Raw genomic sequence first — 15,783 nt, 5'->3', positions numbered from 1 at the left:
GGCGGATCACTTTGAAACTTTATTTCAGAAACCAGTCAGATAATGCCAAAAATATCACCTGAATTTATCAATGTAAAATCATTTCATCTTAACGTTTTTGTCCCGCGCTTAACGTCAGTGGGAGTCTGTTCACTACAAAGTACCGTGTATCGTTGGTTTGATACGTATTTCCTAAGAAAGCCCACTGCTGCCACTGTTGTAGCACAAACGTTTTGGCAACGAAAGTTTTCCGATTATTTCTTGTTGCTTCAACTGCTTTCTTGTTGTCTCAGCTATTTTTCGATTCGATTTTTTTCTCGTTGTTTCAAGTGTCTGTCAATAACTTGAAATTTCGAGTAATTTCTCGCTGCTTCGAGTAGTTTCTGTTGAATATTTTATGCTGTAAACGTAGGGCTTTTAGTAATTTATAACTCTGTGGCTAGCATGTGTGTACAGTATCTCTCCTATATCAAAGGTTCAGTCGAGGTCTAAAAAATCCCCTCAAGAAGTCGAAACTCATTTAGTGTTGAAAGGACGTGAGGGTTTTGCGTACAGAGGTCGATGTTTGTATTAACACATATATTACTCAGGCTCGCCTACGTTGGTCATTGTGTTCTCCATTACCCCTACAGGTGTCAGACTGATAATCTGGGATGAACCAGTTAACTTTGAAACAGCTTCAAATGTACACCAAAATGTTTAAAGAAGTCGATCTTAATCACGATGGACGTTTAAACAGATCGGAGGTGAAGGGCTTGTGTGTGGAGTTGGGGTTTGACTATGATGACTCACAGGTAAAGGTAAGACGCATCTATCTTGTTAAACGACACATAATGTCACGTGACCATTCGTTGTAGCTGGAAACGATCCTACCATTCACTAAATAGCTCTTGACTAGATCACGACCTGGAGATAGATCAGAACTTCACTGAACCGGAAGCGTATGTTGTAGGATGTTTATATGGCGCACGCATCCACGCTACTAGCACATGCTCAAGGTGTTGTGTTTTCCCTAGATCATTGGATGTCAATTTCAAGGGCACATCTTATTATTAATCTCAACTCCCTGGGGATCATGCAACTCTCGCACCCACTAGGCGCAGTAAATTAATGTGGTTTTCCCATGCTTACGCGCGGTACCCATTCGCAGCTGCGTGGACTGGGACACATAGTCACAGGCCTTTGATCACGTTTGCTGCGTGTTGCTGTACCTGCAACTAGGTGTTTGTACCAATTCATGTGGCAACCATGACAGTGTTTGCAATATTTTAATTTACCGGCTGGCCATCAAGGTCTGCTGCTACCCGCAGGCTTTAAAATCTACAGGCCCCGAATGAAATCTGCAGGTCCAGTAAAAGCAAAATTGACTACACTGCACACTGTGTCACGCTGTTTTTACAAGATCAAGCGAAACCTATGGCACACAGAGGAGTTTTTATTTGTCAGACTGGTTTTGACAACCTTACTTCACAGCGCTGAAATGCCGGAAAGCGAAACTGTAAGTCATCGTAACATGATGGATTGTGGATGATTCCCGAAGAAAAAAGAGGAACCATTCAAGCTGAAAAATAATTGACAGATAATTTACTGAAGACCATAAGGGCTAGCACCTATTTGAAACTGCCGGCCCGATACAATAACAACCGGCGCTGGGCCTCCGGGCCGGCGGGTTTTTCGAACGCATACCAACGGATTCGTGGGTTCTGTTAAGTGTACAGGATTATGCACTGTACACTAGGGGTTGTGACAGTACTAAATGAGTTGGAACACAAAGCTGATTCCAAGGTGTTTCAACCCCGTCACGGATGGCTTCGATCCCGACATCTCCAGCTCACTGAATCACTCGCAATAGCCTGGCGCCATAGCCAGCTCGTCTTCTCTGTCCTCTGTGTTAACTCGTCGTAGTACCTCACATAGTCCACGGGCAAACAGTAGCGCAGGGATATCAGGATGTTACATTGCATGTTCATACGTCCGATTACCCCTGTAACGACACACTGGTTCATGATTTGTACATTAAGTAGTAGATTAGACCAAACAAATGCTCATATCTTTTTTCATGTTAATCTAAATTACCGTTAGAAACTGTACATCCTGGATGATAGAGCAGTACCGATAGAAACCGTTAGGACCTGCACTGTGTGAATGTGAAGACTGATCACAACAGGATATTGATACATGATATTGGTCGGTTACAGGCGCACACGATATATGATTGTTATGAACAACCCATGATACTCTGACGTGGAGTGATGGAGTGTCTGGTCTAGACTCGATCGGCAATTGCTGAGCGCGGCTTTACATGTTAAACTATTGATCAGGGAACAGTTTTGTTTCCTCTTTACAGGGTTTCGTCCTATTGCGCAACCTAGTACATAAATATTAATCAGTATGATTTGACAACTCTAAGCACTTATATACAGCGACAGCACGTTCGTTCTAATCCTAGCAAACATGTCGTGCTCTGACAAACGGAATCCTTGAAATCGTCATGATCTCAAAACGAGGCTCTACCTCTCGAACAGTTTGGCGGTCTGGTACTGAACCGATATTACACCAACCGCGACCTATCAAACAGGGACAGTCTGTCTGGGACTCAACATAAAGTATAGAAAGATGGTTTTATTAAAGTTGAAAATTTATATTCATTTGTAAATACCATTTTCGTATGGAACAAGGAATTGGGATTCAGTTTAACCAGAGTTGTTTATGGTGTCTATTTTGACTTTCACACGAGAAACTTCGGATCGACTGAAAAGTAGGTCATTGTCTGAATAGGTTAATGAGACTAATGTTTCGGTATGACAAGAAAAAACAAACATGACAGCACTACATGAATATATTACTATTTTTGTAGCAATTGTTTTCGGAGCTAGACAAGGACAAGAGTGGCGATGTGACCTTGGACGAGTTTCTTTCTGCAATGCAACCAATTACAAAAGAGGAAAAACGGTAAATATGCCACTTTTGACATACCCGTTGCTTATATATGGCATGTGTGTACTAACATTATTCTGATGTTGATGTTTAACATTCAAGCATACGTAAAGTAGATTAACGAGCAAACGAAAGTACAAATTTGATAATTGCACAGTAAAATGGCTAGTCCAATCTAGCTCGTGTACCTTCAGACGTCATGTACAGGGGGGTGGCTTGTCCTGTCTTCCCTGTGTATATTCAGGCGTCAGATGTACAGCGAAATGGCTTGTCCTATCTACCCTGTGTACCTTAAGACGTCATGTACAGTGAAATGGCTTGTCCTACTTACGCTGTGTACCTTAAGACGTCATGTACAGTGAAATGGCTAGTCCTATCTACCCTGTGTACCTTAATACGTCATGTACAGTGAAATGGCTGGTCTTATCTACCCTGTGTACCTTAAGGGGTCGTGTACAGTAAACTGGCTTACTGTATATACCTTAAGGGGTCGTGTACAGTAAACTGGCTTACTGTGTATACCTTAAGACGTTATGTACAGTGAAATGGCTGGTCTTATCTACCCTGTGTACCTTAAGACGTCATGTACAGTGAAATGACTTGTCCCATCTACCCTGTGTACCTTAATACGTCATGTACAGTGAAATGACTTGTCCTATCTACCCTGTGTACCTTAATACGTCATGTACAGTGAAATGGCTTGTCCTATCTACCCTGTGTACCTTAAGACGTTGTGTACAGTGAAATGGCTAGTCCTATCTACCCTGTGTACCTTAATACGTCATGTACAGTGAAATGGCTTGTCCTATCTACCCTGTGTACCTTAAGACGTTGTGTACAGTGAAATGGCTAGTCCTATCTACCCTGTGTACCTTAAGACGTTGTGTACAGTGAAATGGCTAGTCCTATCTACCCTGTGTACCTTAATACGTCATGTACAGTGAAATGGCTGGTCTTATCTATCCTGTGTACCTTAAGACGTCATGTACGTCTGTAAATCAGACTTAGGTGGTGATTGTGTTCATTTCAGTGTGTTTGATTGGAACATTTTGTATTTCGTAGGTTTGTTTGTGATAAAGTGCTTCAAAAATATGACAGACGACTTCCTTGCTTAATATTGCTGACTGCACAAGATAAGGTGAATCCGCTGTTATCTGGTCTTTCAAAATAAAATGCTTTGTATAAGTGCCACATAGAAGTATTCTATCCGTGTCAAATAGTATCGCTTATAGTCTTAATATTTTCAAACAGTAATGTGTTTGCAATATGTAACAATGTAGGACACCTTATCTGTCTTTTGTTCTTTTTCAATAGTAACTTTCTACCGGACCCGTACAGATCCGGGTTAGAATTGATCTACAACAACCCATGCTTGCCGTAACAGGCGGCTCACGGAATCAGGCTCGCTGACTTAATTGACACATGTTATCGAGTCCCAAACGATACTCATGCTGTTGATCACTGGATTGTCTGGTTCAGACTGGATTATTTACAGACCGCCATAAATCTTGAATATTGCTGAGGGCGACGTAACACAACAAATATTGAAAAATAAAGAAACGTTCTACCGTTATCCGTAAGGGATCATTTGCTGTAGAGCCAAGTGGTTCACTTAGTCCAGTTACATTAAATGACAAATTTGGGTACCCCTGGCTGCTTCTCGAAGATCCCAGTGTCACAATTTACTGTGTCTGAGTCATAACTTACAGAACCTGGTTCCTGGGTTAGCTGTACAGAAATAACCCACCTTACTTCCCACCCTGGATGGGTAGCTAAAGCGTTCGCTCGTAACGCCTAAGGCCAGGGCTCGAATTCCCATGTGGCTACAATGTATGATCTCCATTTCTAATACCGCTAAAGTTATTGGAAATATGTTTGTCACCCGCTTCTGGTGATATTACTAGCGTATTGCTAAAAGCGGCGTAAAACCAAACTCACTCACTCACTCCAGATGCGCCACCTTTAGACGGATGTTTCGGAGAATGGATCTGAACAAAGATGGCTTCCTGTCTGTTTCCGAGCTCCACGGGGCTCTGTCGTCTGTTGTGGGCGAGGGAGAAGAACCATTGTCTGCGCAGGAAGTGAAGGACATGATAGCCCAAGTAGACATCAACGGTGACGACAGACTGGACTATGAAGAGTTCCTGTTGCTGATGAAGTCATGATGCTTGACTGAATGTCGAAGTCGAATATGTCGAACTACTGGTTATAACGAGCTAACCTTTCATCACATGTGTTATGTATCTAAATTTATATGGTAACAGCAAGCACGTGACCTTTGCCACCTGTTGCTTAAAAGCCCAATTCCACGCTTTTCGGCCATATTTTTGACAAATAGAGAGATATTGGGGCATATGCGGTCACTTTAACTTCCTATTCATACAATAAGAGACTCATTATTTCTTACTTGCCTGAAATCTATACAGTGATCATGAGGTTTACAATCCGGCACATTGTCTGAGCCGGATTCTTGCTTCAGTCCCGATGAGTGCTGTTTTAGACAGCTTTAGCTGTAACCTCGAGGGGAACAGCTTCCAAACAGGAAACACTAAGTCTTGTCAAATTTTGGATGTAGACGATAGCTCTGTATATCGAACTGTCGCACGCGGTGTTGTCGGTGTTTGCCGAACTGGCCTTAATCACATGTTGCATTATGGGATATTCGTAAAGAGCGCCCCAAGGGACAGAACTCTATGGGGTTCACTTAAAACAAACATTTCGAAAGGTATTTGCTTGGTACAGGTGTCCCTCACATGGCTTGGCAATCGAAACAGGGAGATATAATAAAATAGAGAAAGAAGATGGAATTTGTACATTTTGTGATCTTAATTGTGTGGAAGATGAATTTTACTTCCTCTTAATTTGCCCATTCTATTGGGAGTAAAGAAAAACATGTCTCAACATATTATGGATATCCTAACAGGGTGAATTTTCTTTGTTAGTGAGTACCCATGACAATGTTCGTGTCACTCAGCCTTTATCTACCAGGCATTGTCTCTACGAAATTTCCGTGATTTCCACGTTTCCGTTTGTCCAGCTTACAGTAGGACAGAGTACGTTGTACAACTGTACTACGTGTTTGCATGGATGGGAAGGAGCGTAGTGTTGCAAAAAATACAAGTACTTAGACTTATCAAATCATACTGATTAATATTTATGTATGCAGTTAAATGACTTAGTCTATAAATTCTGGACTGGTTATCGCATTAATATGCGCAATCGGACGGAATCCTGTAAACAGGAAACGTGGCTGTTGTGCAACCAGTGTTTTGACTTGTCACGTAAAGAGGGGGTTGTCATTGTATCGCGCCGTTCACGTTGCAGATAGTCTTCGGGCTCGTTGACGAGAACTCACGCTCAGCCGACCAGGTGGCATTTTACAGACGTGTTATCTCAACGCACACACGCACGCATTCATGTACAAATATGTGTACACACAAAATTTTTGATACACACACAGGCTTACACGCGCACGCGCGCGTACATACGCAAACGCCGACAGACTGACATACTAGTCATAACACGACACCTATGGATCAGGATGTAGATTTTCGAACTCTCTTAACTGTTGACATAACTTCTAATGACCTGTCTTAGTGATGAACGCTACGAAAATCTGGGCCCAGGACTAGACACGCATATGTTAGGTTTGTATTGTTTGTTGTTTAGCGCCCCACTGAGCAACATTCCAACTATATGACGACGATCTGTAATAATTCGAGTCTAGACCAGAGAATTCCGTGATAAATAGCATGACCATTGATCTACAGAACTGTGATGCGATGACAGGTGTCAACCTAGTCAGCGAACCTGACCACCAGATCCAGTTGTTTCTTACGACAAGCATGGGTCGCTGACGACATGTAAATGTTCGATGCCAGGTCTAATTAACTATACACCCTTTTCATATCGTGTTGTGTTACGCCGTTGTATTGACAACTATTGACACGCTTTATCAGCTGGGTATCCAGTTGCTGCACCCTAACACCTCTACAATCTTGAAGCTTTTTGTATTTACCCAAGCAAATACTACCACGTTATCGATAAAGTTACCGTGTCCCTGTGCAAATTGTTCTACCTAGGTACAAGAAGGAAGTATTAAATATGCACTCCGGATAACGTTAACCCCTGCATGACAAGCACGACTACACACCAACGCTGGTCCTTACCTCGTCGACATGAGCACCGTCAACACGAGCATCATCGACATGAGCACCGTCGACGAAGTTGCTGTCTACACGAAGGCGTTTCACGACTTTGATGCCAACCATGATGGCAACATGACGTTGTCGGAATTCTCATGCGCGTGTGCTGTTCTGGGATTTACATATGACGATGAGACAATACAGGTAGGTGGTACTCGACCATGTGGTTACCTATATCTAGGATAACATACAACATACAGAGTATCCTTGTACAAGGAGGAACATCCCGGTCTGCTGCATGGCGATATGTATTAAGGTTTAGCTTAGACGTCTGAGACGGCATTTTGAATAAACGGGTGAATATCGTTCAGCGGTGTGTCTGATGGGGGCTGTCCGTACTTCTGCAGATTAATGATATTTAAGGACGGCAACGCAATTATGAGTGAATCAGTGAAGGTTGTTGATAGTGATGGTATAAGCAAAATAACACGATAAGGAGGTCTTCTGTAGGACGATGTTAAATGTTCGTTCGTCACGCCGAAGACCCGGAATCGATTCCCTGCATGGGTACCATGTGTGAAGTCCATTTCTGGTATACCCACAGTGATATTGCAGGAACATTGCTAGAAGCGGCGTAAAACCATACTCACTCACTATCTCACTCTATGGGGGTGACTCCCATACGCTACAAAAAGATGTCTCATGGTAGCGGTCTTCTGGTGAATGCTCGGTACAACGTGTGTAGGGCTCTACAAACGTGTGATCTCTTTCGTCACAGAAAGGTTAAAACATTACAAAACAAAAGGGCCAGCAACACCCGTATTAGCGTTCATATGGACTAGTACCTTATATGTTCGATTTAACTCTTACCACAAAGCTCAAACACGTTTTGATCAGCCATTGATGTTACGTAATTGTTTTGAATATTCATGCTGTTTAGTGATGTATATTTTTGGATGGCCAGTTGTTTGTTTGTAGTCTGAAATCAAACAGTCCTGTTCTGCTACTAGGTTATAAAATACTGGTGCTATGTCGATGTGTAGGACACACACAGGACAGTGAAAAGGACACTGTACAATTAAAACTTTTGGAAATATATTCACTGACAGATACGATATTTTTTTCCGAAGCTCAAATGCAACAAAATAAAAAAACACAAAAAAGCCAAAATAAACATAAATAAATAAAACATAATCATCACCTATTCGTGTCATATAAAGTACATTGCTGATTATGAAAAAACCCACCCAAATAAACAGAATTATACGCGATCATTCCCGTAACAAAAGCGTAATATTTTGTACCTGGGTTTACTTCCTTCGAAACGAAGCACCCGGGAGACCGAAGTCAGTTAGAATACAAGCTATGATTACACGATGCCATTTAGAAAGTGGTCAAATGCAACATATGTCATATTTGGGATTTCACTTTCTTAGTAAAGTACAAATTCTAGTACTTTTTTCGGTTGAGTCCCATCCGGGATTCGAACCCGCACCCTCAGAGTCGGGCACCTAATCGCCAGCACACAAAGTCAGCCGCCTAGCCCGGGTTCGAATCCCGGATGGGACTCAACCGAAAAAAGTACTAGAATTTGTACTTTACTAAGAAAGTGAAATCCCAAATATGACATATGTTAGAATACAAGCGTCAGAAGGCTGGTTCAGTTTCGGATACAATGAGGACTTGATTTGCATTCTAGAAGTATGTTGAGTAAGATGAAAGTAAGATATTATCTATGGATCTTCTTTTACGACGATTTTGCGACGTTTTTTTTATTATCTATTATGGGATGATTTTCCTTCTTTGTGTTTGAGAACATACTCAGCATTCAAACAACAGTAGCGCAGCGATTGTTTAGTCAATTGTTGTCACCTGCAAATATCTGGTAATGAAAGTGCGTGATGCCTAGACCGCGTTATTTCCGGGAGCTGTATATTACAATTTGCATATTACGGTTTTCAGAACATACCTTGACTCAGCGCAACCTTCCACGGTTATATTCAACTTCAGATATTCAAAACAAATACGTAAACCAATGGCGGAGAGAAAAAATGGCTCCTGGACATTACGTGTGAGAGGGAGCTGTGTATTGCAATTTGCATATCACGGCTTTCAGAACATACCTTGACTCAGCACAACCTTCCACGGATATATTCAGCTTCAGATAATCAAAACAAATACGTAAACCAATGGCGAAGAGAAAAAATGGCTCCTGGACATTACGTGTGAGAGGGAGCTGAGTATTGCAATTTGCATATCACGGCTTTCAGAACATACCTTGACTCAGCGCAACCTTCCACCGATATATTCAGCTTCAGATAATCAAAACAAATACGTAAACCAATGGCGAAGAGAAAAAATGGCTCCTGGACATTACATGTGAGAGGAAATGCGAGAGGACATGCAGGAGGACATGTCATGAGAGAGAACATGTGAGAGGACATATGACAGGACACAAGAGAGAACATGTGAGAGAACATGCGAGAGGACATGTGAAAGGACAGACCAGAGGACATTAGGGAGGACATGCGAGAGGACATGTGAGAAGACATGAGGGAGGGCATGAGAGAGAACGTGCAACGGGACATGCGAGAGGACATGAGAGAGCATGAGGGACGACATGACGGAGGGCATGCAAGAGGACATGAGAGTGAAACGGGAGAGGAAATTCGAGAGGACATGCAAAAGGACATATGAGAGAATATGTGAGCAGACATTGTTGCGTTCTTGCATTCTCACCTCTTATTAAAATAATATAAAAACGAAAACTACAACATATTATTCATGCGAGAGGACGTTCGAGAGGACATGCAACAAGACATGTGAGATGACACGTTAGAGGACATGTGAGAGGACAAGCAAGAGGAAATTCGAGAGGACATGTGAGAAAACGTGTGAAATGACACATGAGGGGGCGTGTGAGAGGACATTCGAAAGAACATGTGAGAGGACATGCAAGAGGAATTTCGAGAACATATGTGAGAGGACATGCGAGAAGACCATTGAGAGGACATGAGAGAAAACACGTGAAATGACACATGAGGGTGGACGTGTTAGACGACATGAGAAAGAGCATGTGAGGGGAAATTCGAGAGGACATGCGAGAGGACAATATTGCATTGTTGCATTGTCGCCCATTAGTAAAATAATAAAACATGGGGAAAAAACAACATATTATTATGCAATGTGAGTGGACATTCGAGAGGACATGCGTCGGGACGTGAGAGAGGACAGGGCAAGGTAAGAGGACATGTGAGAGGACACGCGAGAAGACCATTGAGAGGACATGCGAGAGGACCTACAACGGGACATGCGAAAGGACACGTGAGAGGAAAGGCGAGAGGACATGCAAGAGGAAATTCGAGAGGACATGTGAGAGACAATGCGAGAATACCGTTGAGAGGACATGTGAGAAAACACGTGAAATGACACGAGGGAGCTCGAGGACGTGTGAGATGACATGAGAGAAAGCATGCGAGAGGGCATGAGGGAGGACATGTGAGAGAACATTCGAGTGGACATGTGAGAGGACATGTGAGAGCACATTGTTCCGTTGTTGCATTGTCACCCATTAGTAAAATAATAAAAAAGGAAGAAAAAACCCAACATATTATTCAAAGAGCGACAATGCGAAATAACAATAATCAGACATATGGCAAAAATTCGCAATTTCGCACAATGTCGGTTAATTGTGTGCTTATTTTCCTAGTCTCGAGAGAATTGGGTAGTTACAGAAGGTGGTGGTGCAGGGGAGCGTTCTCGGGCTGTGGTAGTCGCTTCATGTTATCCATAGTAGAAATGCATCATCTTGACATCATAGATTGGCCACATAACACAGAAACATTACAGAATGAAAAGTACGTCCCGAGACTTACTGTTTTATCGATGCTTTCAGACGCTATTCCGTGAAATGGACGCCGACAAGAACGGGACGGTGACACTGGAGGAGTTCCTTGCTTTCATGGGACCAGACAATCAGGAGAAAGTGTAAGTAGGAGCATACTTGATATAATACATACACATGACATGAATGAGTGAGTGAGGTTAGTTTTACAATCAGCAATATACCAGCTATATGGTGGCAATCTGTAATTAATCGAGTCTGGACAAGACAATCCAGTGATCAACAGCATGAACATCGATCTGCGCTATAACCAATAACATGTGTCAGCTAAGTCAGAGAGTCTGACCACCCGATTATCGAGTTTAACCACCCGATCCCGTTAGTTGCCTCTTACGACAAGCATAATCGCCTTTTATGGCTATTCTGACCCGGATCTTCACGGGACACGGGTCCACGGGACATGATGGTGCAGCTATACTGGATACAGGCTAGACGCCGAAATAGTGAAATGGGTTTATCACAGCCATAAAGGATTGTCCATAAAACAAGAGGTTAAGCATGCTGTTATAATTAGCTGTTTTCAGTTAAGCATTGCCATTTAAGTGTAAATTGAACATCGTCATCACGGACTGAGTAATAATCTTTGACACTGCTGTGAAGGTTGTAAGTTTCACAGTGTGACAGAACGTTATTTGAGCATCACACTTGTGGGTGTTGTGTAAGAATATCGTGGTAGGGCTGGGGGAAGGATAACCCGGATACCTGGGACGGGTGGGTAATGAGCTGGACCCGGGTACCTGTGTCAATACCCGGACTCCCTTTGATAATGTGACTATTAGTTTAAACAATGTAATATTATGTTATTCTTTCATGGTTAAAAGGTTGTATTTACTTTGAAGAATTAGACATTAGACTTAGAATTAGACCTGTTTTGAATATAATACATGATAAGATATTAAAAACTCGAAATTTCGGCCCTTCGAATTGAAAAACATATTGCAATTTCTTTCAAAATTGACATCTAGAAATACCATAACAGGTATCAGTTTACAGACGGGTACTAAGGGATAGGGTATCCCTACTGAAGTCAAACTGACAGACTGTGAGACCGATACTCTGTGAAAACAAGCACCGACTTTGTGAATTAACAGTCTAAAACAATCGATAATTACATCACCTGCAATCACTTCCATGGTGTGGACGTTTATTTACTGACCCCTTAATTTGTATTTGTGATAACTTCACTGCTCTATATTTCAGAGTGGCTAGTATCAGACGGATATTCAATGAATATGATACAAACAAAGATGGTTTCCTGTCAGTAGACGAGATCCAGAGGGCGTGGTTCTCGGGAAAACATGGAACAAAGAAACTTTCCAAGGACGAAGTGGAACGGCTTATGGCACCAGTGGACGCCGATTCAGACGGCAGACTGAACTGCGAAGAATTCCTTCAACTGGTCATATCGGCAATGGAAAGCAGTGAGGACGATTAGGACACAGGCAATATCATGTTCACATCAGAATGGGCCCTTTGCTGTATTCTTTACGCAACTCCATATTTGTTTTATTGCTAGGATCACCATTAGCATCATAATTGTTTCCATGTGGAGCAGTCGCTGAAAACTATGTCCCTTTGGAATTTTACCCCATCTTCAGGACAATTACACAGGGTGAAAGCCATGTCCATGCTCAACCCTAAGTTGGTCGTCACTAGCGACTATATCCTCGATAGACAGTCGATCCCGGTAAAGAGTGAGTCCCAAGACTTTGTAAGATTTTGATAATTCCAAGTAGTAAATATTTATGAAATATAGTTATCTACTAAGGTGAATACTCATAGTTTTTAACATCTACATCATCTGGTCATGACATGCCGTGTTTTATTCACATTTGCACCATTACTTGACACGTCCTTCGGCGCGAATCGGAAAAAACGAAAACTCGATGTCTTTACGACATTACCAACTGACTTCATTTCACGTATTGTGCACTTTAAACTAAATGAGATTATGTAAACGCTGTGTCATGATTTTAGGTTTTGTTGATGGCGACGAACTTCCGGTTGAGAAGGAACATGGATCATCTCCCGTGATTAAGCACCAAACCCGGCTGTGTTAAGATGGAACTGGCACAATAGTCTTTTTCTTACTCCTATACATGTGTTTATATTCACGATCAATAAATAGGACCTACTTCACCAGCTGTCACCATGGATATTTGCAGGAGACCATGTTGAATTATTATATCATATATCACTTAATTATCCATATTGGGATTGTTCTCGTGAAACAAAGCCAAGGCTACATACAACCACATCGTGCCATTCGTCGCCACTCGTCCCTTTCCATAACCTCCAAGAAGACTCGTCGCCACTCGTCCCTTTCCATAACCTCCAAGAAGACTCGAGAAACAATCAGAACGCGTGTAGTGGATACGGTGCTTTGATAAAAATAATCCCGACAACTTAAATCATTTATAGCATTATGTAATTGTTTGAAAAATCATGAAAAATAAATATCGCCATATTGAAAGTATTGTTATAGTGTCCAATTCAGGACAGCCGTCGACAAGGTATGTTTAAAAATCAAAACCTTTGAAGCCAAGCCATATGAGACTAATCTCATATTATTTATTCTGCATTGTTAAACTCTTTTATCTCCGCAGTGTACATTGTCTTGTAAGATATCCTGTTCTTCCTTGTTACTTCCATTAACTACTGTCTACTTGATATGACATTTATGGCCTTTATTGGTCATCCTCCTTGGCTGTCTTTGTCATCACATCAACTGTACAAGGAAGTGCTATTGTTTCTCTATCTGTCCATGGTTGAATCTTTGCCTGTTCATTGTCGTTAAAAACTTTATATGCTCATTGGGGAAGTCGGGCATTCCAACTGTCTGTGTAGGGACGACCGCAGCAGGATAATGCCGCACCGGGGGTCTAGCTGGAGCTCCGCTCACCCCATTCATGTGTACTTGTTCATGTCATGTCTTGTGGAACCAACTAACGAAGTATGAACTCAACTATTCATTCATCTTCATCCACGTATTCGTTCGTCTCACATCGTCAAAGAATTGCATGTGTATTTCTCCGATAAATCACATATGTACCAGCTGACAGTACTAAGAACGTAGGTAACAGAATTGTGCTGTTTAACGTGATGTTTTGGTAAGAACCGGTGAGAGTGATTTTAACTAACTTGCGGGCTTGTTGGGGTGATTGTACGTGCGCTTCTAACTGTTTAAGGAAATATAATTATAAATGGCTTGGAGTATCGAAACAACAATATTATATCTGTATATCTAATCAACTTTAAACTTTGACACGGGGCATATATTTCACATCTCTGGAAATATTTCTGTCTGAGTTTTTTTTTTTTTTTTTGGTCATTCATACATTTTTCCAGTTGGGGCACGACAGCAAGATTACACGAATGCTCAGTTTGGGAAATATTTCAAAGTCATTTTGGAGTTTCACCTTTGGGATTTAACGGAGCATGTTTGTTTTTAAACTTTACCTGCATATTCAAGAAATCAAATCTCATATATAAGGTGGACATGGAAGGTGTACATGTGGTAATAATTACGGCAGAATATGTCTTTAACAATATGTTTTTTCGTTCTATTAGGTGTATCAAGGAGGCTAAATTCTTTGAAATACATAAGCGAAAACAAGAACAGCAATACAGCGTATGAGCACTTCTTTGATGTTAAAGGTCACATGCAACGTAAAACACAACTTTGCAGATTCTGATACCTTTCGGTGTGCACTTACCGAAACAAATCATAAAAAAATGCCAATTCAACCTATAAAGTTGAAAAAAACGCGATGGAAAAAAAGCCCGCGAAATCGGATTTCAAACGTTTCACTAAATTCCCCCCAGCGCTGGGGGGAAAACTGGTTTCAACAGTTGTGCTGCGCTGCGTCCATAACGCATGCGCAGTGAATAGGTTCGCGGACCTTGAAACAGTATGCATGCCCAGCGTCTGAGGTCGTGAACAGTAGTCTAGTCTTGATTGTGTACACAAACAAGTACATAATCTACTCGTTACGTAAAACAACTTGTTGATTGTGGTAAGCAGTCTCTGTCACAGAGAAAGCTCAGTGTCTGGTTTATTCACACCTATATGTCTGTCTGCCTGTCTGCTGAAGACAACATGAAATACACAGCTTCAATCATTGACCACGTGCAATTTGAACTTAACACCTATCAGACTATACGACATAAAGAAAATATGTTGATTTATGACTCGTGCACCCGAGTCCCGTGTCTCCCACATTATGTAATTAGGCACGTGTGATATCCATGACTTTTTTTTATATCTGTGGGTTGCTAACAAACTACATTCATTTTTTTCGGATGACTGGATCTGACGGAAACTTGTGCAAACTCTTGTCAGATTCAAGTCCTGTTTTGTACTTGGACGAATGACATATTCCAGCCACGCAGTAGTTAACCATCTCTACTGACATGATTTTTTACTGGATCGAGCGCAAATTCAGAGAACATGTATTTTCTAAACCCAACGACTGGATAACGACTTCTTTTCGTGTATATGATTTTGCTTGACAACAGTATATGAATCCATACTGAAACGACGCATGAAGACTGGCTATACTTCTAAAATGCCCATCAAACAGATCATCTTTCTGTACACACAATGAACCCTCAGCATGTCAGCAAATGGAACAGCCAATCGGAAGCCGTCGTTACACTTGAGTGCATATCCACCCGCTATGACTGGGTTCGGTCTCCCGAGGGCTTTGCTTCGGGGGAAGTAAGCCCAAGTACAAAATATTGCACTTTTGAATCGCGATTGTACGCTTATAATTGTGTTTATTTGTTTTTTTAAAAGCAGCAATGTATATTATATGT

The 15,783-nt window shown here is 41.6% G+C and overlaps 2 protein-coding genes across 2 annotated transcripts; both read left to right on the top strand.

Annotated features, from left to right (window-relative positions):
• Window positions 1-632: 632 nt before the first annotated feature.
• On the top strand, window positions 633-5,081 carry LOC137271893 (calmodulin-4-like). Its single transcript, XM_067804280.1, has 3 exons — window positions 633-779; window positions 2,837-2,931; window positions 4,868-5,081. Exons 1-3 carry the CDS (start codon window positions 633-635, stop codon window positions 5,079-5,081), a joined length of 456 nt encoding a protein of 151 aa, XP_067660381.1.
• A 1,565-nt stretch (window positions 5,082-6,646) lies between these two features.
• LOC137272715 (calmodulin-like) lies at window positions 6,647-14,587 on the top strand. Its single transcript, XM_067805098.1, has 3 exons — window positions 6,647-7,265; window positions 10,957-11,048; window positions 12,166-14,587. The coding sequence occupies exons 1-3, from the start codon at window positions 7,095-7,097 to the stop codon at window positions 12,398-12,400; spliced, it is 498 nt and encodes a 165-aa protein (XP_067661199.1). The 5' UTR covers window positions 6,647-7,094; the 3' UTR covers window positions 12,401-14,587.
• Window positions 14,588-15,783: the final 1,196 nt, after the last annotated feature.

This window comes from Haliotis asinina, chromosome 2 (genome assembly GCF_037392515.1).
Source record: "Haliotis asinina isolate JCU_RB_2024 chromosome 2, JCU_Hal_asi_v2, whole genome shotgun sequence".
Lineage (NCBI taxonomy): Eukaryota > Metazoa > Mollusca > Gastropoda > Lepetellida > Haliotidae > Haliotis > Haliotis asinina.
Note: the sequence above shows the minus strand (reverse complement) of the source record. Positions and strands in the feature narration are given on the sequence as shown.

Bases quoted from the DNA above. Each gene is read 5' to 3' on its own strand.
- LOC137271893 (XM_067804280.1), top strand. From the start codon at position 633: ATGAACCAGTTAACTTTGAAACAGCTTCAAATGTACACCAAAATGTTT. The intron at 780-2,836 runs GTAAGACGCATC...CTATTTTTGTAG, and splicing joins ATGATGACTCACAGGTAAAG to CAATTGTTTTCGGAGCTAGA. The intron at 2,932-4,867 runs GTAAATATGCCA...CACTCACTCCAG, and splicing joins ATTACAAAAGAGGAAAAACG to ATGCGCCACCTTTAGACGGA.
- LOC137272715 (XM_067805098.1), top strand. From the start codon at position 7,095: ATGAGCACCGTCAACACGAGCATCATCGACATGAGCACCGTCGACGAA. The intron at 7,266-10,956 runs GTAGGTGGTACT...CGATGCTTTCAG, and splicing joins ATGACGATGAGACAATACAG to ACGCTATTCCGTGAAATGGA. The intron at 11,049-12,165 runs GTAAGTAGGAGC...TCTATATTTCAG, and splicing joins CCAGACAATCAGGAGAAAGT to AGTGGCTAGTATCAGACGGA.